Raw genomic sequence first — 26,499 nt, 5'->3', positions numbered from 1 at the left:
ACAAACATACGATTCTCTTAGTTGTTATATAGTTTTATGTTTGTCAGTGTTCAGTTTATGAATGTAATTCTATTATTAAATGAGCAGTGTAGCTATAAAGATCATTGACCAATCACAGCGCAGGTCAGTCCATTCATATGGATGACGTATTAAATATGCGACCGGCTCTTACCACGTGAGTAAGTAGCGATTATGGCTGCTGTGTGCTGTGCGGGAGAATGGCTGGTGATGAGCAGCTCGCATTATTTACTAGCTGTGGATATCAAAGAAAACAGGTCTGATTGTTCAGATTGTGTCTCAGATATGAGTCTCAGGGTAAAGTGTAAATATGAACCTAAAATCTACTTATGCAAGTCGGAAATAAATTAGGTTTCATCTTCCTCCTGGTGATGATCAGGACTGATTTTGACATGCGATATGAGTTGTGTACATTTTGGGGCGTAGATTACGCGGGGTTTTATAAGAAGTAAATTCGTCCCCCTCACTTTTTTTTGTGGAGAATTGTGTTCACGACATGTTGAGGTTTTAATGGAGCAATGTATATAAATGCAGAGTGATTTAAAATTCAAAGAGACAAGATGGTTTATACATGACGTTCACGTATCCTTGGCAATCAGTCACTTGTCACGTCATCATAACACGTCCCAGTACTGTAGCTCGAGTCGCATCCGCGGTCCCGCGCGCGATCCAACATTCGGTTCCGATGAGCTTAAAACGGCAAAAAACGATTTTTTTTTAACAGAAAAGTCAAGCAGTGTAAGTTGGCATATGGCATCCGAATTGTATTGCACAATGTTTAATAACTCTGCCTGTTGCTCTTGTTGAATAATTATCAAGTTTTGAAGGTAGTTTAAGGAAAATACCTTTTTTACTACTACTTTTAAACAAACCAGCCAGGAAGCTTAAAATAAGTGACACTAAATGTGTATTTCATCTCATTGTATAATTGATATCGGGTCTTGACATGTTGAGTTCAATACATATTTTCTTTCAATAGTTTGTTTTGAATGACTTGTTTTATTTCTGAAACATGGACTGTAGAATAGAACAAAATGACGTATTATTTGAATGTGCAAGTCTCCATTACTGTGTGCCATGTACTGTACATACACAAACTACAATTTGAAATATGTAAACAATATACTCTTACTACCATTATAAGGACATCTTTGTACTTTATACTCAAAAAGGTACACATTACTACCTTAGAGTACCAATGTGTACCTTATTGTACAACTATACATTTTTGTGGTAAATAAGATATAAAGATGTCCTTTTAAAGGTACTGTCCCAGTGGCAAGCTGTTGTATTTCTTTCTATCTTTCTGTTTTATAATCCTATATAATCATAAAGCATATAAAGCAAAAAAATTATGATTAAAAATAAAACCTGTCAATTACACAAGGGTTAACTAAAAAAGAAAAAAAAAAACAGGTAACATTAGACATTTCGTCCCCCCCACTTTTGAAATGATGGCTACGCCCCTGTGTACATTGTATGTTCATATGTATAAGATTTATACACAGTGTATATACAGATTATATATATGAACTTTCCTAAGTCTCATCAAGAAGAATAGATGCTGTTGCACATTCCTTCTAGAGCAGGACAGATCCTCAGAGATGTGGAATCCCAAGAACTTAAAGCTGGAGACCTGCTCTATTTCAGTTTCATTGACGTAGACAGGGAATTGTCTCTTGCTGTTTTGATTTCTGGGAGCTGTTGAGTCTTCATGGCTTTGAGGGTCAGGATGTGTTTGAGTCATCATTTTTGTTGATCTTTTGTTGACCACGGTGGTGTCATCTGCATACCTGATGAAGATGTTAACAGTTCAGATCAGAGTTCAGTCAGGTGTTTCAGTTCTGAGTCCAAGCAGAAACCAGGATTTTAAAAATAGTCAGACTTGTAGTTATTTTCTTTTATATTAAAAAAGCATGCTGGATTATTTTTTTGGCTTTTCTATAAAAGTGATTTTGTGTCCTTTATTAAAGGGAACCGTTTGTGTTTGACTGCACGAAGGCAGAACAGAAACCGGAGGAATCCGACACTGACAAAAGGTAACCGACTATTCTTGTGTTTCTATTATAAATTTTGTATTGAGGTGCCAATATTTAGTAAACTCTGACATAATTATTAAAAGTATGTGAATGGTGCAGTTTAACATCCTGTTTGTTTTCAACTCTTTTGCATGATAATTTAATAAAGAAAATCTTTGGTTTTTTTTCAGGAATAATCAAAAACACAGCAAGATTACTTTGATAGATATTGTGTATAATGTAAAACATAATTAAATGGAGTAGCTTGAGCTGAATAGTGTTAATGTTCACACAGTGTTTCTTTCTTCACAGTGATGGTGGAGGTTCTCAGGAGAAAGGAAGTGACCTGATTCTCGCCCTTGCCTTGTCACCGTCAGGACGTTATGTTGCTCTGACAGATGACAACAAAAGACTGATTTTGTTTCGCACCCAGCCGTCATGGCAGTGCATCAGCACAAGGTCTGTGCAGGTATTCTGTATAAAGGTCATGTGACCAGAAAGTTCGGTTTTACAGCGAATACTGATTTTTCTTCTCTTCAGGTGGGTGGTACGCAGGTGTACTTCTCTGGTGTTCACTCGGGCCGAGGACGAGCTGCTTCTGGCGGATAAATCTGGAGATGCATATTCATTCTCTGTTTTGGAGCCTCAGAAACCGTGTGAGCTGAAGCTGGGTCACCTTTCCATGCTACAGGCCATTGTAAGTGGTTTTTATTATTGTAATTAACCATCATACAGATTGTAGAAATCCAATTCTATGAACATGTGTTAATAAAAAAGTTGGGACGGGGCAAAGAAATGGGAAAAAATACTAAAAGAAACACTATCAATATTGAATGTCTGGGATTTTCTGGCCTTTAGGTTTGATTCTGTAATTGAAATCACTGCATGGCCTCACAAACACTTCCAGAAATCATTGTCTGTGAACACAATTCACCATGTGATCCACAAATTCAGGTTAAAGCTCTATCATGTTGAGAAGAAGCTATATGTGAATATGATTTAGAAACGCTGCTGTCTTCTCTGGGTCAAAGTTTATATTAAATAGACTGAGGCAAAGTGGAAAACTGTTCTGTAGAATCCCGTGTCAGATAGAACTATTATTCTTTCCCAACACGCCAGTAACTGGTTTCCCAGATTTATATGGACTGTTGTTAAAAGAAGAGTTGTTTCTCTTCTTTTTGCCTGTCCCAATTTTTTTTTTCCCCAAGGAGCAAATTACCTTATTTTTTTTTTAACCTTAATCTTCCTCAGTTGGAACATGTTTTTATATGTTCTGTTGTGAATTAAGTGAGGGATTATTAGATTTATTAGAATCATTAATTTTTTAATTAACATATTTATGTTTTGTTTTTGTGGTTGTATAAATCTAGGATCTGAAATTTGTTACAACCTGTGCATATATACACCATGAAGATTGTTACTTAATCAGATTTATAGATTTGACATTATAACAATTTACTTCTTTGTTTAGAGAAACTGTTGATATGTATACATTTTAATATACTTCCTCACAACTTTATTGAGAGATTTTCTTAAAATTGTACTCCTTCTGTTTACTAGGCCGTAACTTTGATGTTAGGTATCTTTTGATAAAGGGAGAAGGTAGACAAGTGTTTAAGGCTTTGGACTTTGGATCCAGGGATTGTGGGTTCGAGTTTTGGACAGGTCGAGCTGCCACTCTTGGGCCCTTGAGCAAGGCCCTTAACCCCCCTTGGGTGCTCAGTTGTGGAAATGGGGATAAATAACTCTGTAATGGATGGTCCCAATCCCAGCTGCAAAAGGAGGAGGGTGGGCGTTGGGCTGGCAACCCGACCCCATAACAAAATGGAAATGACAAATAAGCCATCAGGCCCTTGCCGCCCAATGCGCCTCATGGCACGGGAGCTATGAAAAAAAATACATAGTTATTGTAAAATGTGTTCTTCAACCTTTTTCTGTCTATAAGTGCAGACTATTGATTTCCAAATACAGTACTGACAGAAGCCTGTTTAATTTTTTACACTTCTGACAAATAACATTCTAATATTAATACACTTGTTCTAATCCACTCTCTTTTCTATTGGGACAACACACTTTCATTAACACATAATAAAAATATGTTCAAACTAATTTGATAAAGTTTTATGAGAGGAATAAAGGAGTCTCCAGTATTGGTTTGTAGATTGCTTTTTGTTTTATTCCTTGTCCATGTCATGTTACATTCGCAAGTGTTTTAAACTATGAACGAAAGTACTTTTCACAACTCTCCCACGATGCACTTTAATTTTGAAAAGCAGAAATTGTAGTACATCCGACATTATCCTTAAGATTTCCTTGTCTTCTTTCTCTCCTGAAGGCTTTGTCTCCAGATGATAAGTACATCATCACAGCAGACAGAGATGAGAAGATCAGAGTGAGCCTGAGCAAATCTTCATACAACATTCAGGCCTTCTGTCTGGGGCACTCAGAGTAAGCACATATTCATTTGAAAATTCTTTCAGTTTTGTGTTTAATTTATGTCATTAAATAAAAAATACAATCCTCTCAGATGTGTTTTTGTTGTTTACTATCCTTGTGTTATGCTAATTTCTAGTTAAAGGTTAAAAGGCTTGAGGAAAAAAACGCTAATGAACCCACTAACGCACAAGTGTTTTCCTTCAGTTTTACACTTTCCTTGTTTTTTTTGTTTTTCTCAGGTTTGTCAGCGCGCTGTGTGTTCCAGACAGACATCCTGAATGGCTTCTTTCCGGCTCTGGGGTAGGATATATGTATTTGTTGAAAGAAGTGATTAAGGAAATGTCACTGAGAATTAAATCCCTGTTTATCATATTTAGAAAAAAAACATGTTCTAAAAATTAAGACAAAAGCAGTAAATGTGTGTGCATGGAGTCCTCTGATGTACTGGGTGTCTCATTTAGGGTTTGTTTATGCATCTCATCCTATGTTTTCAGTCTAGTCTATGAAACCACTGCCACCCTGAGCAGGATAAAGCAATTAGAAAGACCAGAAAGAATGAATGACTGAATACACAGTGTAAAATGGTCATTTTAATATGAACAGAACATGAAAGTTATATCTAAAATACTGTGTATACTTGCACTTGCACATGTATTTGAACACCTAGAGTATATTGTATTACACGTTCATCAGCGTTACACTTCCAGAATTTGACAGATGCCTTTTATACACCTGAGCAGTTGAGAGTGAAAGGCCTTAAAACTTACAACCTTTTTTTATCAGAAGTTCAATTCCACAATCAAACAGCACATGATACATAATTCTTATTTTAGTATTTTTTTTTATTTTATAATTTTTTCTTTTGCATTGGCAGGATGGCACAGTGAAGCTTTGGCATTACGAGTCCGGCAGGCAGTTACAGAGCATCGACCTGCAGCAGCGGGGCATGTCACAGGGCTCTGACACAGACAGCGATAAGGTTTTGATTTGTTTTTATATTTTGAAATGGTATTAACCTGCACATCAATCACCTTCTTCTTAGTGATCTAAGTCTCAGTGATTATAATTATTTGCAATTCAGATTTTGATCTATGTAACACTATATAATACTAGAGTGTGGACACAGACAAGATTTTGAATAGGAATTTATTAAAGTATAATTTAATAATACATTAATGATGAAATAACGATATTCTTGCTTCTTTTATTGTAGAATATCTGTATGCTAATGAGCACGGCATTAAATGTAATTACATTGATGAAAGATGTTCCAATATGACTTGCTCCTGTTGTGATTTTTAGCCACAAAGGTTTGCTGTGAGTCGTATCATCAGCTCTCCGGATGGACGCCATGTAGCTGTGCAGTGTGAGAGGTGTGTTACACTTTACTCTGTCCAGCGCAGAACATACTGTCTAGCAAAACTAAATGTATATGCTAACTCTAATAAAGCACGTTCTTATCTGTATATAAATAAGCAAAAAATTTAGGTAAGTAAATCAGATTTTTGCTAAATTAAATGCATGGAGTAATCAGTTAATAGGGAACTTCAGATCTGTGGCACTTAGTAATCAGATTTCCGTCAGTAGCATTAGTATTTGGATAATAAAATCTGTATAAAGTGAGGCAGTAGTTCCTTTTTTTTGTTTATCAAAAGTAAATATGTGTAAATTTAAAAAATAATTGCTTAAATTAATGATTTTGAGGTCCCCAACCACTGGCTTGCAACCATTGGCTTTGGAAGAGTTGCTTCAGGAACGTCCTGGGGAAAAATAATCTCGAGATATGACACTAATATTTATTGTAGGGCTGCAGCTATAGATTATTTTAGTATTTGAGTATTCAACCGATTGGTTAAGAAGTATTTTTTCTTTATTTATTAAAGAGCAAATAAATATACAAGAGAGAATAAGACAGGTCTCTTAAAACGAACAAGTAGTTTGTTTCCTTTTTAGAGAAATTAACATTTTATTGCTGAATTTGCACACAAGAATATCTGTGAAAACTAAACCCATTTAGTGCATTTAATAACATCATATTGCATCAAAATGCAAATACAAATATACAAATAAAAAAAATTATAAATACAAATATAAAAAGAAATTTCAGATTACTCCAAAAAAAAAAAAAAAAAAAAAAGTAGTTTTAAATTAAACTTTACATCTCTGTCATTTTCTTTGACCTGAATCCTACAGAGGCCCGTTTCCACAAAAAAAAAAAAAAAAAAAAAAAGTTTGAAATTTGCTGTATTTTGATTCGGATAGTGTTTATTAAAAGGCAAAGTGCACAATAAATTAGGGCTGAAACGATTCCTCGAATTCCGATGTTTGTTCTCACAATTCTGAATTTTCTCCTCTCACAATTGGGACTTTATTTTTCATAAAGAGCCAACATTTCTGGTTCCTCCACCGGTAACCATGTTGTGTGTCTGAAGTTTGAAGTTGTTGATGTGTGAACGAGGTTCCTCTGCTTCTTCTGTCTTGTTCCGTCTCCTCCAGAGCTGATTGTTAGACAGAGTTCTCTCCAGGGTTCAGAGGCTTTTTGGCACTACAGAGGAGGTGACGCTGCCCGACTGGCTAAAAAAAAAGTCGGAATTGCGAGACAAAAAAACTCTGAACTGGCAGAATAAATTTGGAAATTAGGTCACAATTGCGAGAGGGGAAAAAAGACGGAACTCTAGGAATTTCAGCCCTAATTTATTGTGCACTTTGCCTTTTAATAACCACTATCCAAATTAAAATACGCCATTTAGAACATCCCTTGAAAGTTTGCTTAATGTCTGAAATGTGCAAACAACCCCCAACTCCTCTACACCCCACCAGCTGGTCTGTTTTGAAAAACAACACTGGTTTATCGTGTAGAAAAGTCTGGGGACCCCAGATTTAGGATAATATGACCTGTTTAATTAACCTTAACTGCTAAAATCGGTTAATAATCAAATTATTAATGTGCATGAATACACAGTCAGTGACCGATTAACAGGATTTGTTGTGCATCTTCTAATCGCAACAATGTTTTTCTTTTTTTTTTCTTTTTTTCCAATTTCATTCAAGTTTTTCCTCCATTCAGCTGTTTGCAGTGGAGGAAGGATCTGATAGGCTCTTAATTCCGACTGAGACAATCGATCTGCCTCAAAATCCCTGGGATATGACCTTCGACCCTCAGGGGCGACTCTGGGTCTTACTACAGAACAAGGACACAAATGTACTTCTGTACACACACAGAAAGAAGTGCTGGCAGGTATGTGTGTGTGTATAAACACTTACGCGAGCAGCTATCAGTTCACATGAAAAACCTGGAAACTGGTTTTCCAATTATGGGAAAAAGAATGCTTGATATTTATTCTTCCGACGTTACTAATGGAAATTCAAGTCACATTGAATAAGATGACATTTTGGAAACAGTAGGTGGTTTTCACATATTCAAAATCTTTCTTTACTATGTTAGCAAAGGCTTGACATTTTACTGTGTAAGGTCAGAGATTTCTTTGTGAACAGCTGTCAAGTGGAATATTCTTGAAAATAATTTCCCTCAAAACAGTCTCTGTGTGTGTCTCTGTGTGTGTCTCTGTGTGTGTCTCTGTGTGTGTCTCTGTGTGTGTCTCTGTGTGTGTCTCTGTGTGTGTCTCTGTGTGTGTGTGTGTTGCAGAGTGAGTCAGAAAGCCCTGATCTGCAGAAGGTATCAGAAACACTGCGCACACAGTGGGAGCTCTTTAAAGGTGAGTTGTATTATGCGAAATTCCCCCAAAATTGGCATAAACTTTTGTTTGTCCTATAACATGCCTGTTTTTCATCTCCCTATTTTACATAAGTTACTTTTAATTTTTGCAAGATTAATACAATGTCATGATATAATAGTAATTTGGGTTTTGAATTGATAAACCAAATAAGCTATAGAATAATGATTCACCAACATAATTACACACAAATACCAACACTTGTGGGTTGTTTGCAAAATTCTGAACAAATGTTGATTTTATCTCAACCTAAAGACCAGAGTTGAATACGTTTCTTTGTAGTTTCTAATTTGAGAAACATACAGCACCTGTTAAAAGTTTGGAAGCACCGTCTTTTATGGTTTTTGAGACACATTTATGTTTCTTTTGTTTATATGCAACTCGAAAAAAAAAAACACACAAGAATTGTACAGTGGATGACTGGAAGAAAGGCCTGTGAGTCAGTTGTGTGACATTTTTCCCTTCTACTAAACTCGTTTCTAATCTTGTCCATCGTCGTCACTCCCAACGAAAATCTCAACATCTTCAGCTCTGCTACCTCCAGCTCCACTTCCTGTCTTTTACTCAATGCCACTGTCTCTAAACCTACAACATCGCAGGTCTCACCACAGTCCTATAAACTTTCCCTTTCACTCTTGCAGACACTCTTCTATCACAAATCACTCCTGTCACTCTTCTCCACCCACTCCACCCTGCCTGCACTCTTTTCTTTACTTCCCTAACACACTCTCCATTACTTTGCACTGTTGACCCCAGGTACCTGAACTCCTCCACCTTCTCCACCTCTTCTCTCTGCAACCGCATCACTCCACTGCCCTCCCTCTCATTCACACACATGTACTCTGTCTTACTCCTACTGACTTTTAGGAACTTTATATGCACTTATATTTACAGCATGGATTTAATATATAGTAAGCATCAATTCACACGTAACTTACTTTGTTGCTATAAGTCTTTTGTAGTTTATTAATTATTAATATCATGGTTTCTTTACCTTTATAATTTAAAAACTCAAGGTAACTGCTGGTTAATCATGATGATCTCTATACCAGTAAACTGCTTCTAACTGGTTATTGGTGTATATATGCTGATTTTAAAATCATTAAAACATTTGAACTTGGTGCAAATATTCATATTAAAGCAGATACAGTTCTATAAAATATACTTCAACCTTGTTTACACTGTATAGACGAGTACACACTGATATAAGAGATATAAGCACAATGTTGTTGAAGATCCATGAAGTATCTAATAAGCTGCTCTGACTGTAGTTCAGGCCGCAACAGAAGAACTAAACTTGAGAGGAGCCGAACTTTTGAGTTTGAAACTTCCCTCACAATCTCAAAGTGCAATTTCAGAGACTAATTTATGATACAGAAACTTATATAGTAGTATACTTATGTTCCTTCTCAGACTCTGTCGGCATGGAGAGTCGCTTCAAGCACCTCTACAAGGTGAACTTTGACAACATGGCTTCATATTTGGAGAAGAAGAAGGAACGACTGCAGCAGCAGAGCAAGCAGGGAGGAAAGAAGAGAGCAGCATGCCAATCGAACGGTGCAGCAAAAAAAAGCAAGGCGGAGAATCAAAGCGGAGACGGAGCTCAAAAACAGAGCTCAGAGAGCTAGAATTTCTGTTTTTATAAGACAGGATTTTTTGGTGGACAATCCTCTTCATTCAGATTTCATCCTCTTATATTTTGGAAAAATGTGCAAAGATTGATATTTTAAAATAAATGTTTTGTTTTTGTTTCTTTCTTTTACCGAATGCAATTGTTTTGCCCCGAGGTGGAATTCAACACCGCAGATTGTATTACAATTTGTATAAAATATGGATTAAATATACAATCTCTGAAAGTCATTGACGTTTATATAACGTCAGAAAATTTTTATCCAGCAGGTGGAGCTAGTGAGAAAGCTCCCAGTCTTGCCAGCTTTGCATGTTCTGGTTCAGCTACATTATGTGTTCAGTATGATGCCACTGCACACCTGTTATAAAACAGACCAAAAGAGCTGGCTGACATAACCTTATTTTCATCGTTGTAGTGCCTACGCGCTTCATTAAAACCCCACAATCGCTACTTGTTAAATTTCAGTAGGTTATGTAGTGACTTTAAAAACAATCAACAATCATCTTTCTTTTAAACATATTCAAAACTGATGAACTACAATGGTCATGATTTGGATTCAAAAGAAGCTGAAATGGAAGAAAACATATATAACCCTATTTTGTCACATGATAACAGTTTCCTGTTTTGTGTGTCATTAATGTTTCTTAAATATTTGTCATATACATTTATTTTTTTTCAAAACTAAAGTTGCAAAAAAATCTGTTTCGGAGTGCCAACATTTACACATTTATGATTTTGACCCCCTTCTACGCCGATACCTAAACAGCAGTCAGTAAATGCAAATAAAATCCAACCATCAGGAAAACCAGTTCACTGAAGAGGAAAGGACATGCGTATTTGTTCAAAAGGTGCAGCTGACTTCAACTTGGTGAACTTTGAACTGTGAATTTGCAAGCCTCATCTAAAGCCAACATAAAAATAAAAAAAAAGTTTGAGCTTCTTAAGTAATCGCAAATTTGCTTCTTGTATTCTTAATGTTACCTGATGAAAATTTTTTATAAGGAAAAACTCTCTCTCTAAAAAAAAAATAAAATAAATGATGGCAGATGTATTGTAGCTACTGCTGATGTTTCTTTATGTCAGCGATTTTTACATCTTTGTCTTTAATAATGTAAAGATTTGGACCATTTTTTTTTTTTTAATGGGCCCAAAAAGTAGATGATCCTTCTGTGAAATTGTTCTTATTTCTTGGTCCTGACTGAGGTGATTTTAATTCAAACCCTTGGTAAATGAACTAACGTGTTAGACATAAAGAATTACCAATATATAACACACTGTAAAAGTATTACCTGAAAGTATCATGTGAACCTATAAGAACCTATACTTAAAACTCTTTATTTTTGTAATAAAGGACAAAAATGACAAAAAATCTGTACAGTCTGAATAATGTCATATATATATTTATATATAACAAAATAATAACAAGGCAAATAAAATCTATAGAATAAAGTCAGATGTTTTGTGTGTGTGTGTTTTCACATTCCCTGAAAGAGGCTTTGGATTGTCGGGGAGGTTTTCCAGCTTGTCACATTACTGTACATTCAGGATCTGGATTTAGAATCAGTAGGAAGTCCACACTGAAAATACACAAATGCTCATAAGGTAATTTATAAAAAAAACCCAAATAATCAATAACAGTTTTTCTCAGTCGCTTTGGAGCATTTCTCGAATCATCCTTAAGATTTGCATATCAGTAAATGTATTCTCAAAACAATGTGAACAAACAGCACAACACATTGGATTTCTTGCAAAAGCCTGTTTTTTGCTCCAAATCCTTAGTACTTCTCTCAAAAGTAAGTATTTGTGTCGATGAACGTATCATTGCCATCAAAATACCAAGTCCTTTTTATCATTGTTTACGAACAAGATAGTCAAAATGTTTAGTCATTTTTTCAATATGACGATGCTTTATTTGAGTATTTCTTGATGTAAACTATGTTTTGGATTACAAGTATTGAAAATGCACGAGGCTGAATTGGCAACTATGAATTTCAACAGCACAAATTTACACATTACTGTATGTGGGATATTGATTGTAAGAGGATTCACACTTTTTAATTTTTCTTTACTATAGTGGACTGACTAAAAAATTACAATATAATGTCATTGTGATAGAAAATAAAAAGACACAAATTAAAATTCCAAAAGGTAAAAATAGGAGACACTTTTTAGGCAGAACTGCGCATGCCGCACTGTACAGTGTAATCTGTTTCTACCCCCTGACGTCCCAGTCTGTCGGGCCTCAGATTTTCATCCACATCACAACAGATATCATCCCTTGCAATACCATTGTGAGTATTTTGAAATCTGAAATGTGTCTGTCTCTGGCCTCTTCTTCCTCTTCCTCTATTTTGCCTCCTTACCCTTCCAGCATGCATCCTTATTTTTGGCTCTCGACCATGTTCATTTCCTAGTTATTCATCAATTTTCAACAATTGTAAATCTATGTTTTGCTCTTTTTATAAACACTCGCCAATTACAGTAAATGTTCACGAGATTCAGCCTTGACCTATTTTAGAGAACTAGTTGATTATTGGTTGATCTGAAAGTGAACACGCCCCTTCATTAGTGACATTCAAGGTTCATCTGCACAATTCATCAATTCAAGACACATTTACCAAAAAAGTTGAATAGAACTGTGAAGAAGAAGAGCTTGACAAATTTTGACAACTTTAACTATTTTGCACTAAATGACATATGCAATAAACTGGTGCCTAAATGTTTTGGGGTTGAAACCATTTAGGTGAAACTCGTATAATACATTTTGATCAACATGACATAAACAACTGATAATGTAGGAAACAGCGGGCACTTGTACACAATCGATTAAATGATGTACAAAAGCATTCGCAATTTGATCAAAGCAACGAGAAATGTTCTTATGATGAGCACAAATGACTAAATGATGTGGAGGTTGAACAAGTAGTTTTGAGAATTTCATTTCTGATCTGAGAACTGCTCCAAAGCGACTGAGAAAAACTGTAAAAGGTGCTGACACAAAGTAGATCCTTTTTTTCTCCCATAAACAAAAAGTGTTTTCATTGCTCTTATACAAGTTTACAGCGTGTTTATTTAATGTTTGTACAACAGCTGTTGTGTACTTGTTCATCTTTTAATATTCTGTTCAAACAATTTCCCCCTCGTTCTTATTGTCGTTTGTTGTCTGCGATTCATATCTGGAGATTTCCCCCCCTGCTTATGCTTTGGGATCATTTTCTTCAGATATATTGGTTAAAGTTTAGATTATATATGACTATATATTATATATCATTTCATCACCTTGGAATCTTTGTATATTTATAGATAACATTGTAAAATAGACTGTTTCCCCTTTTTCTTTTTATTCAGAAACTTGGGGTGATGCGAACGTTTTCCCTCAGCAGTAAATATGACTGCTTTCACGCCTGTCAGAACAAATCAAAGTGTCTAAAACTCATTCATAAATCAGGTTTCAATCTAGATTTCCTGGGATTAAGTTCACCACCGCTGCTGAACACTTACCTCATTTCTTTTTCCCTCCCAAGGTCAGGTTCTCAGTCTTCTTCTTCTGTACCTGTAAAGAAAGAGCGAAGATGAGTGACATATCACAACTAAAAGGGATTTATTGAGCACAATACAGCATTTCCAAAGGCCAGACCTCGTTCATGGCGTCATCAATCTGTTTGAGTTCTTCGTATCTGTCTCGCGATTCTCTGAGTGGCTGAACCATCACCTCCTCAATCTGAGGGAACAGCTGGAACACACAGAAGAGAGATAAGGGCATTACCACGCGCTGAGATCAGTTCTATAAAGCGATGCTCGATAAGTGTAATCGGTATAAGAGCTCTTCATAAACATCACTCTGATCGTCTACTTACCTTCATCACTGTCTCGAACATGGGAATGAGGACAAACTTAATGAAGCCGATTTGAGCCGTGGGCTTAGTGACCTTTTCTCTGTCCATGAAGGGAGCCACAGGTAAGCCTTCTGCCTTCTCCCTGTCGCTCTGTGTGAGGATTTTCAGAGAGCAATATTTTCAGTTTTCAAAATCAAAACACCAAAAATGAGAATTCTAAAGTTCAGTATGTTCAATAATGCCCTAATAAGGGAATTTACAAGCATCAGAACAAACACTACAGCTTCTTAATGGATAGAGGACATTTTTTTTTTCCCCAATCACCTGCATGAAGTACTCCTCAAGCAGGCAATCCACCCATGGCTCGGCCACCTCCATTGGCCGAACCTCATTAGAGATGTCACAGCATTTGATCAGCACCATCTTCAACTAACAGGCACAGAAACAACTGCCAGTCATTCTCTAACTGGGACCATTCGCATATATTCCTCAGTGTGACAGAAGATCCAAAGACGATCCCAGACATAAGGTCGGAATTACAGGTTGAGCCTTTCGCAAAATAATCAGCACCAATAATTAATTCCTGGAACGATCAGCAAAAATCTATAACGATTATTTAGCAGATTTTCATAATTCAGTAAGTTTTTATTCTTTTTTTTTTCTTTTTTTCTTTTTTTATAAATTCAGTATTTACAAAGTAAATACACTATTTTACAAGGAATGCTATAATTTTCAATCCAGTTTTCCTTTCAAAATCAGAATGATGGGTTAATCGGCAAGTTTGATATCAGTAAAATCCACTATCGGTCGACCTCTTGTCAGAAAACACCCTATGTGGATCACAGGACACTACATGCACCCAGAAAAACGTGCTATTATGTAAAGCTTGTCAGAGAGAAAGTATAATTGCAATGCTCACACAGGTGACATGCTCTTCATTGGTGAAGTCGAAGTTCTCCACCTTCTGTTTGAAGGAGTCGAGGATCTCACCATGCCGAGCCATGTCTGTAGCAAGTATTAGTGTGATGGTCCCCTGTTTTCAAAACATTTTTTTGTGTTAAGTTCCCCAAATGTTCCTTCATAATCAAAATGGTCAGAAGTGTACATCACCAACATTTATCTTTTTAGCTGTTTTTAGATGTTATATATTATATATGACATCTATATTTACTCTATGTATCTACTACCTTATATTGCATGCAGCATACTGTTACAGAACATCGTTCTATTTATTGTGCATTTATATGCCATTTGCACTCTTGATGTGCACCATGCTGTTTAACATTGCATGCACTGTGTACATGACCATAACTTTTCATTTATATGCTATTTGCACTACTGGTTGGATGTTTACTGCGTTTTATTGTTTTTGTGTTTTTTACTTTGAAAGTAACTAACCTATTCATGAAAAAAGACAAATTTTAGATCAAAAGATTTTTAGATTTTTAATAATAATACTTAAATAATGATAATAATACAAATATTTAGGATGAAATATAACATAGTGGTATGTTTAAAAAATAATAATAATAATGCAATAAAATGGACGGTTACGTCAACAATTCTCAATCATTTTGTAACAAATTTAATCCTGGACTTTTAGAATTTCAAACCATAGATTTACAAGCCACAACACACCCATAAGAGACAACCCTGAAGCAGCAACTTCAATATGTCACTTATTATTATAAATGTGAGGTAGGAATTGATTGTTTTCAAATCCTCCAATAATTATATTATGACAACATTGGAATCTGACAAAAGCACCATTGTTACCTGTAATTCCATGAATTAGGCAATGACTGATCCAAGAAGATTTTATTTTGCATTGAACTATTACACACTCGTACACACCTGACGTATCTGTTTGAAAGCTTCGGCATCGAAGTTAGAAAAGATGTTACAGTCTGGCTGGGAGAAAATCTGAAAGGCTACGGCACAGTGGTGGTTCTCCAGAGGAGAAATATCATTATACCTCACTGCCAGTTCTGTCCGTGCATTTATCTGATACCTGTGGAAAGTGAGAGACAGAGAAAGAAAGAGAAAAAGAGAAAGATTAGATGCAGAGAGAAATTGGCAAAAACACACACACACACACACACACACACACACACACACACACACACACACACACAAAAACACACACAAAAACACACACACACACACACACACACACACACACACACACACACACATATATATATATGTATATATATATATATATATATATATATATATATATATATATATATATATATATATATATATATATATATATATATATATATATATATATATATATATTCACATACAGTTGCATCTCAATAAATTAAAATAGCATTAGTATATCATTAGAATATCACAATATTAAAATTTTCTGAGATTTTGGGTTTTCATTAGCTGTAAGCCATAATCATCAAAATTAAAAGAAATAAAAACTTAAAATACATCAGTTTGTGTGTGCTGAATCTATATAATATACGAGTTTCACTTTTTGTATTGAAATACTACAATTAATCAACTTTTGAATAATATTCAAATGTAATGAGATGCACCTGTATATATACTGTATGAAGGCATTAAGATGGGTTATCTTACGTGTTGTTGTATCCAGGATGATCGAGATCGTGACACACAGCTGCAGTCATGAGGATCAGAATATCCACCTGTGTAAACTTTTCCTGCAAAACACATATGGTTTAATTAAACTATGACTTACTATTTCCTACAACCTGAAGAACATTTGAGTACATCATGATGTATAATGCCTATAGCATATTTATGTAATATCTTACTTAAGATGCACATTCTACATTAGATTAACAACTATTAGATAAAACATAGTGTATTCCTGGAACAAAGAAACATCAGATCACAACAACTGTGACAGAAAATGCATTACATAATAGTCAACACATGGTAGCCATGTTATATTTTCATCATGGAACTATACAGATCGTTTTGTTGTTACAAAAACAAGTTATGAATGTACATTAACGACATAATTATATACATATCGTTTTGAGACACGGTAAACCAATTTATCATTTAAAAAGTGCATCTGTTCCTGATGTGAATTCTGTGAGACACTTCAGATTGAGGGATCTTGAATGATAAAGTTTCATTATATCATGTCACAAATATAATCACAGTTATAAAAGAGACAAAAGAAAACAATATGGGAAGACAATGATTTTTTACAAGTAATTAGCTTCATGGTGGGAAGAGTAAATCCACTCCATGTCATCACTGTAGTTTGGGGTAAACATCCGTAATGAACATTTCATGTAATTAGTTTCAAAATCAGGACCCTTCAGTGGCGCAAGATTATTATTTCTCACTGAAATGAGGAACAAAACGAATAAAATTGAATGTAATGGTTTTAAATGACCGATATAGGTGAAAAATATTTATATATGGTATACAAAATGCGACTGTTTGTAAGCGGGTTGGGGGTGGTGTGTGTGTGTGTGTGTGTGTGGGGGGGGGGTCTTGTGGAGGAAGGAAGGAAGCAATTTTCTGTCTAGTGACTGAACTCATTATAGGCTGGATAATTAAGAAAAAACCTCTAAAAGCATGTCCATGGCAACTGAAGTGCAAAGAGGAAAATGAAAGGCTGAACAGCATCTTCAAATGCGCAGAACTGCTTTTTCACCTTTTCGTTCATCCTCTCTACACTCCTCCTCCTCCTTACACTTCCCTTCTCTTCTCTTCTATTCCTCTCACACGAACACACTATAATCCTTTTTTAGGTATTTTAGATTTGTTATTTCAGTTATGGTTCCCTGTATGCAATATATCCTTTTATAAATCATGTTATTGTCTTCTCAAAATGATATGCTGCATTTTTCCTCTGGCCCTGAATGTTCACTTGATGCTAGAGGAGCTTGGAAGAAGACACAGCGCTAGCTTGATTCCGAAAGTTCTACAATCATCATCTACATTTCAGCGCTTTCTAAAACATTTACCTATAATTCTCAGTAACCTTTGATCATTTAAATGAGTGGTTTCTGATTTCAACATTTGCACCGCCATGATATGCAAATGAGTACCGTATTTTCCGGACTATAAGCCGCTACTTTTTTCCCACGCTTTGAACCCCGCGGCTTAAACAACGAGCCGGCTAATTTATGGATTTTTCCTGCGTTTTATCCGGTTTTACAAACTTAAAGCCAAAAAACTGAGCCCCATAATATTAGACCAATGAAATTGCCGAACGGGTTCAGGTGAACCAATGAAACTCTTTATATTAAATCAGATGCTCTCCCACTGAATCGGGCCGCACCATATCATAAATATGGATGATGTTCCTCTGACGTTTGACCTGTCGCTCACTCGGACTGTCAACAGGAAATGTGAATAATTCGTCACGCTGAAAACAACCAGGCATGAAAAAAACGCACTTCACCTGTGTTCTAAGCTGCACGGCATCGGGAGAAAAGCTTCACCGATGGTGATTTTTAAACGCACGACGATGCCAAAAGATAAACTCTCGAGAGAAATTGTTGTGAAAGGAAGGAGGAAGACAGTGAACTATGACTTTCTTGGTAGGCTACTGTTTAGATACAAGCCGTGTAACAGACACTGTCTTTCATTAAAGCCTGTGTAAAGTTCATTAGTTTCAGTGTAGACACTGTGCGGCTTATAGACAGGTGCGGTTTATTTATGTTCAAAATTAAAATCTTTGTCAAATTCAGTGGGTGCGGCATATATTTGGGTGCGCTTAATAGTCCGGAAATTACGGTAATTTATTAATTATAAAAATTTTATTATTTGAATTATTATTTGAATAATAAAAATATCACAATTTTTCCAAAGGCATAAAAAGTACCCAAAACCAACAGGAACATTGTACGAAAACAAATCATTGTGACCATGTCAATTTGCTGACCTGATACAAAATCTGAATTTTACCATCCCTCCGACTTCTAATAATAAAGTCATAACTAATCAATTTGTAAAGATAATTAGAATTTGAATCCAAATTCAAAGCCAAATACATTCAATGTTGCAGTAAAATCAATTGATTTGTCTTAATCATTTTGTCCAAAGCAGGTGCAAAGTTTTATACCTGGCAAGTGCAACCTTTTTTGTGACTCTATGATAAAAGATCCCATAAAAGGATGCAGGTTATGAGAGGTATCTTACCTGGAGGTTGCAGAGGTAGATCGTGCTGTACATCATCTGGGTGACACAGAAGCAGTGGCGGAAGTTGTGAAATGGGTTGTTCCTGTAGTTGTCATGAATACAAACCTTTAAAAAAGAAATAAAAAAAAAATGAAAAAACGTGTGTGTGTGTGTGTGTGTGTGTGTGTGTGTGTGTGTGTGTGTGTGTGTGTGTGTGTGTGTGTGTGTGTGGACAGATTTAACCTAGCCATGTGTGAACAGAGCTCACTTTGTGCACAAGAACAATATAAATATATACAATGATAACAATATAAACAATATAAAAATGTCTGTACAATTTAGTAATTCTTACTTTGTGCCAAAAAATTGTAGTTATGGTTAAGTTTACACACATGTTTTAATTACATTTGCATTGGACCTATAAATGTCATATAATCTGTATCCCTATTTAATACTCATACTGTCTACATTGTCTCACATTGTCTGTTTTGTCTTGTCTTGTCTGTTTTGTCTTCTATAGTCCAAGCTGAATGTATAGTTTTATTTATGTCTGTACTTTGAGAGTCACTAACAGCTGAAACCAAATTCCTTGTGTGCGTCAACACACCTGGCCAATAAACCTGATTCTGATTCTGATAAACTCATTTGCATTTAAACCAGGTGAACAGCTAGCTGTAGCAGCCAAGACCTGTTTCATTGCTAACATCACACTGTATTATATGAAGGGCTGCAACAACTGATCAATCAAATCAATAATAATCGATAATGAAATTCGTTGTCAAACGAATGCCTTTAATAATTAGTTGGGCTGGATGAAAGCAAAACATCAGCATGGTGAACAAGCACTGTAGAATCCTCCTCATGTGAAAATGGTGTAGTTTAAGGAAGTGTTATTGTGTAAACTGTTTGTTTGTAACTTCTGGACAGTCGCACTGGATCTGTTCTGTCGTGACTCGCGAGCATCAGGTTGCACAATCGGCTCTCCTTTTATTTAAAATCAAATCTGTTAGTTTGCTGCGTTTCTTCGTTCCATTCTCTTTTTATAGCATTTGTCTACAGCAGTAACTTATCTGTTTTCAAACATAATTTACTGCAGCGTTAATACGTTCAAATGCTTGTTTTTCATGTTTGTATATTTCATCTATGCATATCTCATTTAATTATTATAAAAACAATTTTTAATTATATTCCAGATGCTTATATATTGACAACTAAACAAAATAGCTGTGTATTTCTTAAAGCATGGTTGTCAACTTGCCATCCGCAATTACCATTAAAAACAAAAGTTCATAAAAATTAAAGATATCTTAACTCAACATGTGGCTTTTGCATTTTTTTAAGTACCGTATTTTTCGGACTATAAGCCGCTACTTTTTTCCCACGTTTTGAACCCCGCGGCTTAAACAACGAAGTGGCTAATTTATGAAATTTTCTCGGGGTTTTTCCCGGTTTCACAAACTTTTTTTTTCTTAAACGCACAACGATGCCAAAAGATAAACTCTCGAGAGAAATTGTTGTGAAAGGAAGGAGGAAGACAGTGAACAATCACTTACTTGGTCGGCTACTGTTTAGATACAAGTCGTTGTAGCGCGTTGAGTCTGGGTGAAGGTAAACTCACTAACTCCAGTTGCAACACAAATCATATAAGCACAGACAGGTTTCCAAAACTCGTGCTTTTTTATTTTTTTTGGCAACAGCGTTACGGTTTAGTCAAAGAAACTTAGAAATGAGCAGCAGAAAATAATAAGGACATATTCCTCGGTCTGCACACGTGCAGTAATAGCGGAAAAATGCGGCGAAGGCTATTCCCAAAATACCGCTATGCTCCTAAAGGAAGCGCAACATATTTCACCCGTTACACCGTGTAACAGACACTGTCTTTCAATAAAGCCTGTGTAAAGTTCATTAGTTTCAGTGTAGACACAAATTCAGTGGGTGCGGCTTATATATGGGTGCACTTTATAGTCCGGAAATTACAGTACACTTTTATACATAAATACCCTGAATAAGGGTTTTATATAGTTAAAATAAGCAAAATAGCTTATTTAAAATCTTTTTTATCTGATTAATTGATTAATACAAAAAAAAAATTATCAAAATAATCGTTAGTTGCAGCCCTAATTGCCATACCTTATATTTATACATCTGTTAATTAATACTGCGAAACAGCAGCAACCTGGGAATAAGTTGATTTATTTGGAACACTTGTACATTCATGCAATTATCTAAATATAAAGCATCAGGACAATGCTGAAAATCATACAGAAAGAGGTCAAGAGGTCATAGGGAAATTGCCTGACTGGTTTGATTTGACAGACATGCTACAGTAACACAAATAAGCACTCTTTTCAACTATGGTAAGAAGAAAAAGGCAACTTTGTATGCCAATTCTTACGGCAAATGAGCGACAATAGTAAAAAGATTACGTTTTGAGGCTAGAATTAGTACAGGTTTATACAAACTGGGTGCTTGTAGATTGGAAAAAAGACCAGGACCGGATGATGTTTTTCTGAGTTTTAACCAAGTTCTTTTTTTCATGAGCATGCATGAATGAACGTACAGTTGGTCCTTATATAGTGAACAGTTAGTGTATGTTCATGCATTTACACTTAGGGCAATTTAAAAACTATGAAAATGAAATAATATGAAAAATCTAATGCCATTTATTGCCATTTTAAAATGTTAACTAAGACGGAGTTGTTTATTTTATATCATTTGTCCTTTTGAGGTATTTTTAGGCAAATAAATCTGACAATTTCTTAAATATATGTACAGTATGTATGCAATCAAATATATTCCAGAATACATAAATATATGTACACTATGTAAACATAATTGTGCAACAGAAGTGTAGCTTAGTCAGTGTTTTTACTCTGTATTTTTACAGAGTTCAGTGTTTTTACTCTTGGCTCATACTATAGAATTTTAAGAATTTATTTATTTATTATTTAATAGCATTTCTGCAAGTTTTCTTACCAGCCATCTCTTCAGTGTAATAGGGTTGATGTTAAAGTCTCGGACCAGGCCCAGATCATGATACATGTGCTCAAGACAACTGAGCATCTAGAAAACACACAGAGGGTCAAATAAGGTTATTTCACTCATAGAAGCGTCAAAAAATAATAAAAACCATCAGAGCCAAAAAAAAATGGACAGTTTGTAGGTTTGGCTAGGTAGTCTTAGATCACATGGCTTAAAGCTTTTTAATTAATGCAGGACAGGACTAAAACCTTTAATAGTTTACTCATCTATTTAGATTGTAGTGTGTCATGTTAAAAAAAAATGTGTTGCACCAAGCATCTTAAACATAGATGATTATTGCCATAAAACAAAAGTGCTGCTAAAATCTTGAATCATAATTTCAGATCTATCAGGATCAGATTTCAAAAGTGTCTCAGCATCAAGATTGTTCAGCAGATGTACATACATTTGATCCAAGATTCTACAATCCAATTCACAGGTTCATATTTAATGCATTAGGGGGAAAAACACATTTAAACAAACAAATACAAATTGTAGAAAATGTTAATATTTAATAAACACTTAGATCTGATTCTTGTTCCAATAAAATGAAAGGTTTCTTTAAAATGTATGGAAGAAGTCCCTCCGAATCAGTCAACATGTATTTATCCACAGAAAACTTTTCATAGTACATGCACTGTTCAAAAGGTTATTAACTTCAAGAGAAAGAAAGACAAACTGGTGAGAAAACAAATACCTAAATAGCTACTATAATATACATGATATCAGAAAAACGTTATTTGTTATTAATAACAAAAGTTATGCCAGATGTTATAAACAGAACTGTGGAAGTGTGGGCATGATCAACTGTATATAGGAGGTGAAGTCATGGCGAATGAGTGAGAATTTAACAGGTGACTGGGTTTAAAATGGAAGTATATTTATAACAGTTTTATGTTTGATTTAGTCAATAGCTTTTGGCCCTTAAGAAAGAGATTTAACATCAGAGAGCTACCAGTGACTTTGTTCATGAACAAACCAAAAGACAGTAACTGTTACTTAAGATGTACCTCTTAACTTATTATGGCATTTAATAAAATAATGTGAAAACTCTTTGTGAACGAATAAATATTTAGCATCTAATGTATTAAAGAATGTTTGCATATCATATATTGCCTCCGTGGACTCACCTCGTTAGGTTCCCACTGCCACACATCGAAGATCGGCTGTCTCAATGCGTCTATCGTCTCTTTGGACAGGTGATACTACACACAGACCCACGTGCAATCCAGACAAAGAGGGACACACGTACACAACCATGCACCCCCAAAAGAAAACAGAGGAAAAACAAGAGACAAGAGCGTAAGACAGGCAGCACAGGGTTAGTGAATGTTACCTCGATGGATTCCCACAGCCAGACATAAGGAATGGGTTTTTCTGAGGGCATCTATGGTCTGCTGCCAGAGCAGGTACTGCAGACAGACAGATCGAGCTCCCCGCTAAGCTAACAAGCATAGCGGTCATGTCATGCAGGAATCATGTAATATAAATCATATTTTTTACATGCTTTCCATCATTTAAAAGGTTTCTACTGAAGCCATAATCAAAGAAAATTTATATCAGATAAATCAGAATAAAGTTCTTATACTATATATATATATATATATATATATATATATATATATATATATATATATATATATATATATATATTATAATATCAGAAAAACCAGTCTGGGAGAGGGAGCGAGCCATCAAGGACTATCCCTAACCAAAAGATCTCAGAGACCATGATTATTACCAGTAAAGGTGTAAATACTGGTGACTCCCACCTGCTGACCTCCGGCTTGATAGTAAAATCATCCAGCCGTGTTCCTTTACTCTTTTCCTACACTTAATTTACATTTAAAGGCTAAATTCTCTTTACACTTTAATAGGAGGAACAGTATAAAATGTCTAAACAGAATTTGTCCTGGGTTCTATTTGACTCAGATGAACCCAAAGTATTCGATGTATTTTGTCACTGCTATGCTCTTATAAACTTCTTCTTCATTACGATCATCGTTGTCCTCATCATTTTTTTCTTGCAATAGCTGCGTGCATTTCCTGCCTTCAAGTCCATAAAAAGATGCAGACAAATGAGCTTTTTCCATGCTAAACTGATTATCATTAATTGTGTGAATAATGCCCAGTCATTACACAGAGTGTATCCTGACTCAAGCTCAGTGTTCCCAGGACTCACACGCTAAAGCTGTTACTGAAGATAAACAAATGAATACACGAAAGAATGTGTGTGTTTTTTTATGGGATGTGAAAGAGAACAAGGTGTTGAGTGTATTTTCATAGAAATAATTCATTTTAGTGCCTGAGAATAAGAACAGCTTAAATTCTCTGAACCATAATCTTGTAATTACCTTAACTGACATGACACAAACACACTATACAACTTCTATAAATCATGTGATAGGTGTATTTAGTGTTTACACTGCAAACAGTTTTCGAACAGTCTATGTTTTGTTGTATTGACCTCCTTTTCAATAGTGAACATTTCGAAAATCTACAGTACCTTCGTAATAGGTTTAAGCGAATCATAAACAATTCTTAAACTAAGAATGTTTCAGAAATGATTCTTTTTTTTGAAGGACAATATTATGTGATGCCCAAATCTTTTCATCATTGCTTCATGTAGCACACCACATATTTATGTTTTATTGTTAACTCCAGCACTGTGGATGGGTTCAGTTCCATACAGATTTAGTTTTCTTCTTTTTATCGCTATTCTACATCATTTCGCTTGGTGTGTGGCTACAACAGATATTTAAATCATAATAAAACATATGCAGTGTTAAATGACTGGCAACATAATAAATTCATGAGTACAAACTGTCCAGCACCTTTTTATATTTTTCTGGCTAACTGCCCGTTTGTCTCATAAAGATCTACAGGATTAGTGTCTTCATAAAATAAAAGTGAAATATAGCAATAATGAACGTGCTATTCATCATTTTTCAAAGGTGTTGCGGGTAGGTCAACTCTATTATTGTTAACGAACATAAATTCACTGCTAGAATAACACATATAAATGTGATTTTTTAGCTTTACCTTTGGGTATGAAGGCACGTCTCTGTGAGGAGTCAGCTTCTTGTTGTCATCCAGGAAACTACTGCAAAGGACAGACGGTACACTCCAGTGAGAACACTGAGGAGATTGAAACCTTTATGTAGTTTAACACATGTACACTATTTCACAGCTTGGTTAAATTCTTGATTCTGATTGGTCAGAAATCTTGTGAATTTTCTGGTTTATATTAATCTGATCATTTGAATATGTTATTATGACAAGCACATTTTTATTACCCAGTGCCTTTTTTTTTTTTAAGTAATTAATATGTATGCATTTGTATAGCATTGTATTAGCATGGATATTGTCCCATGGCCCAAAGAAGCTTTGCAGGATGATTAGATTATGAATATAATTGTTCATAATTTAGTCCCTATAAGTTTTTCCTAATGAGCGAGCCAATGATGACAATAGCAAGACAACTCCTTGACGTGGTAAGAAACCTTGAGAGGAACCAGACTTCACAAGGGAACCCATCCTCCTCTGGGTGACACAGAATGTCCGTTTATTATAATTATTGATATCAACTGTTCACCGAAGTGTGCTTGAATGCAAAAACTGTTGAAAGGCAATTGTAGCCCTGAAGCACTGTAGCAGTGAAGTCTGTCTTCATGGATTTTTTTGTCGTTTTTTTTTTTTATTATTATTTGATTTGTTTGTATACGTATAGTAAATTTGGTAAAGTAAAAGGAAAAGTTTTCTGTGAGCAGATTTATTTAACATTATTGGAAGGGGTCTCCACTGTCAGAGCTTTAAAGCAGTAACTTTGTGAGTGACCAGTACATAAAAACTTCAATTTCCCTGTTTTATTTCTTTTAATAAACAAACAAAAAAAAACTATAGAAAATATAGATAGTATACTAAAATAAATCAAATGTTTTAATAAATAAATACGTTGGGGTTTTAAACTTTGATGTGTCTGGCTGCTTTACTTCAGATTATATTTCTGTAAATCATATACGCTGTGATGTTTGATTTTTCAAAACACATTTTGTGTTGCTTCGGTAGCACAAGAACAAAGAGTTGTTGTGTGTTTGGGGAATACCATGTCCTGGGTGGCACAAAACTCAGAGACTCTCTGTTTTATTGCTTTCTCCATGTTAGGATGTCTGGATTGGGGTTTTGTGCCTCATTGGTCCCTAAAGTGTTTTTCTGTTTTGTATTTGTAGCCTAGACAAAGTATAATTTTAATTCATTAATCCTTAATTATAGTAGTATTTTGGTTATTACTCATAAATCAGTAACTTTCAGCCAAATACTAATACATTTCCCCTTTTTAAATTCTAACTTTATTGATCTCACACATAAAACCATACACTGTACATTGTGCAGACAGTCTATGGCATATAAATATAATTCAAATATATAATTCACACACACACACACACACACACACACATATATATATATATATATATATATATATATATATATATATATATATATATATATATATATGTATATATATATATATATAGTTCAGAGTACAGGTAGAGATTGAGACAGGTTTGTTATGGACAGAGACAGACCTGTTGTTCCTGGAGGCCATCTCCTCCCTCAGCTTCTTAATGTCACTGCGACATTTCTCAATCTCCACCACCTTCATCCCCTCTACTGAG

At 35.1% G+C, this 26,499-nt stretch overlaps 2 protein-coding genes across 3 annotated transcripts in view; one reads left to right on the top strand and one right to left on the bottom strand.

The window, feature by feature from the left end:
* Positions 1–154: 154 nt before the first annotated feature.
* Positions 155–11,285, top strand: wdr4 (WD repeat domain 4). The gene is made up of 11 exons (XM_083537793.1): positions 155–275; positions 1,992–2,057; positions 2,349–2,495; positions 2,577–2,733; positions 4,372–4,484; positions 4,712–4,772; positions 5,347–5,451; positions 5,775–5,845; positions 7,524–7,710; positions 8,119–8,188; positions 9,620–11,285. Exons 1-11 carry the CDS (start codon positions 193–195, stop codon positions 9,832–9,834), a joined length of 1,275 nt encoding a protein of 424 aa, XP_083393919.1. The 5' UTR covers positions 155–192; the 3' UTR covers positions 9,835–11,285.
* A 17-nt stretch (positions 11,286–11,302) lies between these two features.
* Positions 11,303–26,499, bottom strand: part of pde9aa (phosphodiesterase 9aa) — a 37,199-nt gene continuing 22,002 nt past the window's right edge. For both annotated transcript variants that reach the window (XM_083537781.1, XM_083537782.1), the window contains 13 exons: positions 26,410–26,494; positions 24,863–24,923; positions 22,951–23,025; positions 21,776–21,862; positions 18,821–18,925; positions 16,271–16,353; positions 15,527–15,683; positions 14,592–14,705; positions 13,997–14,101; positions 13,694–13,822; positions 13,474–13,569; positions 13,338–13,389; positions 11,303–11,413 (listed from right to left, as the gene is read on the bottom strand). In XM_083537781.1, coding sequence (XP_083393907.1) covers positions 13,339–13,389; positions 13,474–13,569; positions 13,694–13,822; positions 13,997–14,101; positions 14,592–14,705; positions 15,527–15,683; positions 16,271–16,353; positions 18,821–18,925; positions 21,776–21,862; positions 22,951–23,025; positions 24,863–24,923; positions 26,410–26,494 — 1,148 coding nt within the window. In that variant the 3' untranslated portion in view covers positions 11,303–11,413; position 13,338. The remainder of the gene's footprint in view (positions 11,414–13,337; positions 13,390–13,473; positions 13,570–13,693; positions 13,823–13,996; positions 14,102–14,591; positions 14,706–15,526; positions 15,684–16,270; positions 16,354–18,820; positions 18,926–21,775; positions 21,863–22,950; positions 23,026–24,862; positions 24,924–26,409; positions 26,495–26,499) is intronic.

This window comes from Silurus aristotelis (assembly GCF_946808225.1).
Source record: "Silurus aristotelis genome assembly, chromosome: 3".
Lineage (NCBI taxonomy): Eukaryota > Metazoa > Chordata > Actinopteri > Siluriformes > Siluridae > Silurus > Silurus aristotelis.
The sequence above is the reverse complement of the archived record's forward strand: the minus strand, read 5'-3'. Positions and strand labels throughout refer to the sequence as shown.

Bases quoted from the DNA above. Each gene is read 5' to 3' on its own strand.
- wdr4 (XM_083537793.1), top strand. From the start codon at position 193: ATGGCTGCTGTGTGCTGTGCGGGAGAATGGCTGGTGATGAGCAGCTCG. The intron at 4,773-5,346 runs GTAGGATATATG...TTGCATTGGCAG, and splicing joins GGCTTCTTTCCGGCTCTGGG to GATGGCACAGTGAAGCTTTG. The intron at 5,846-7,523 runs GTGTGTTACACT...ATTTCATTCAAG, and splicing joins GTAGCTGTGCAGTGTGAGAG to TTTTTCCTCCATTCAGCTGT.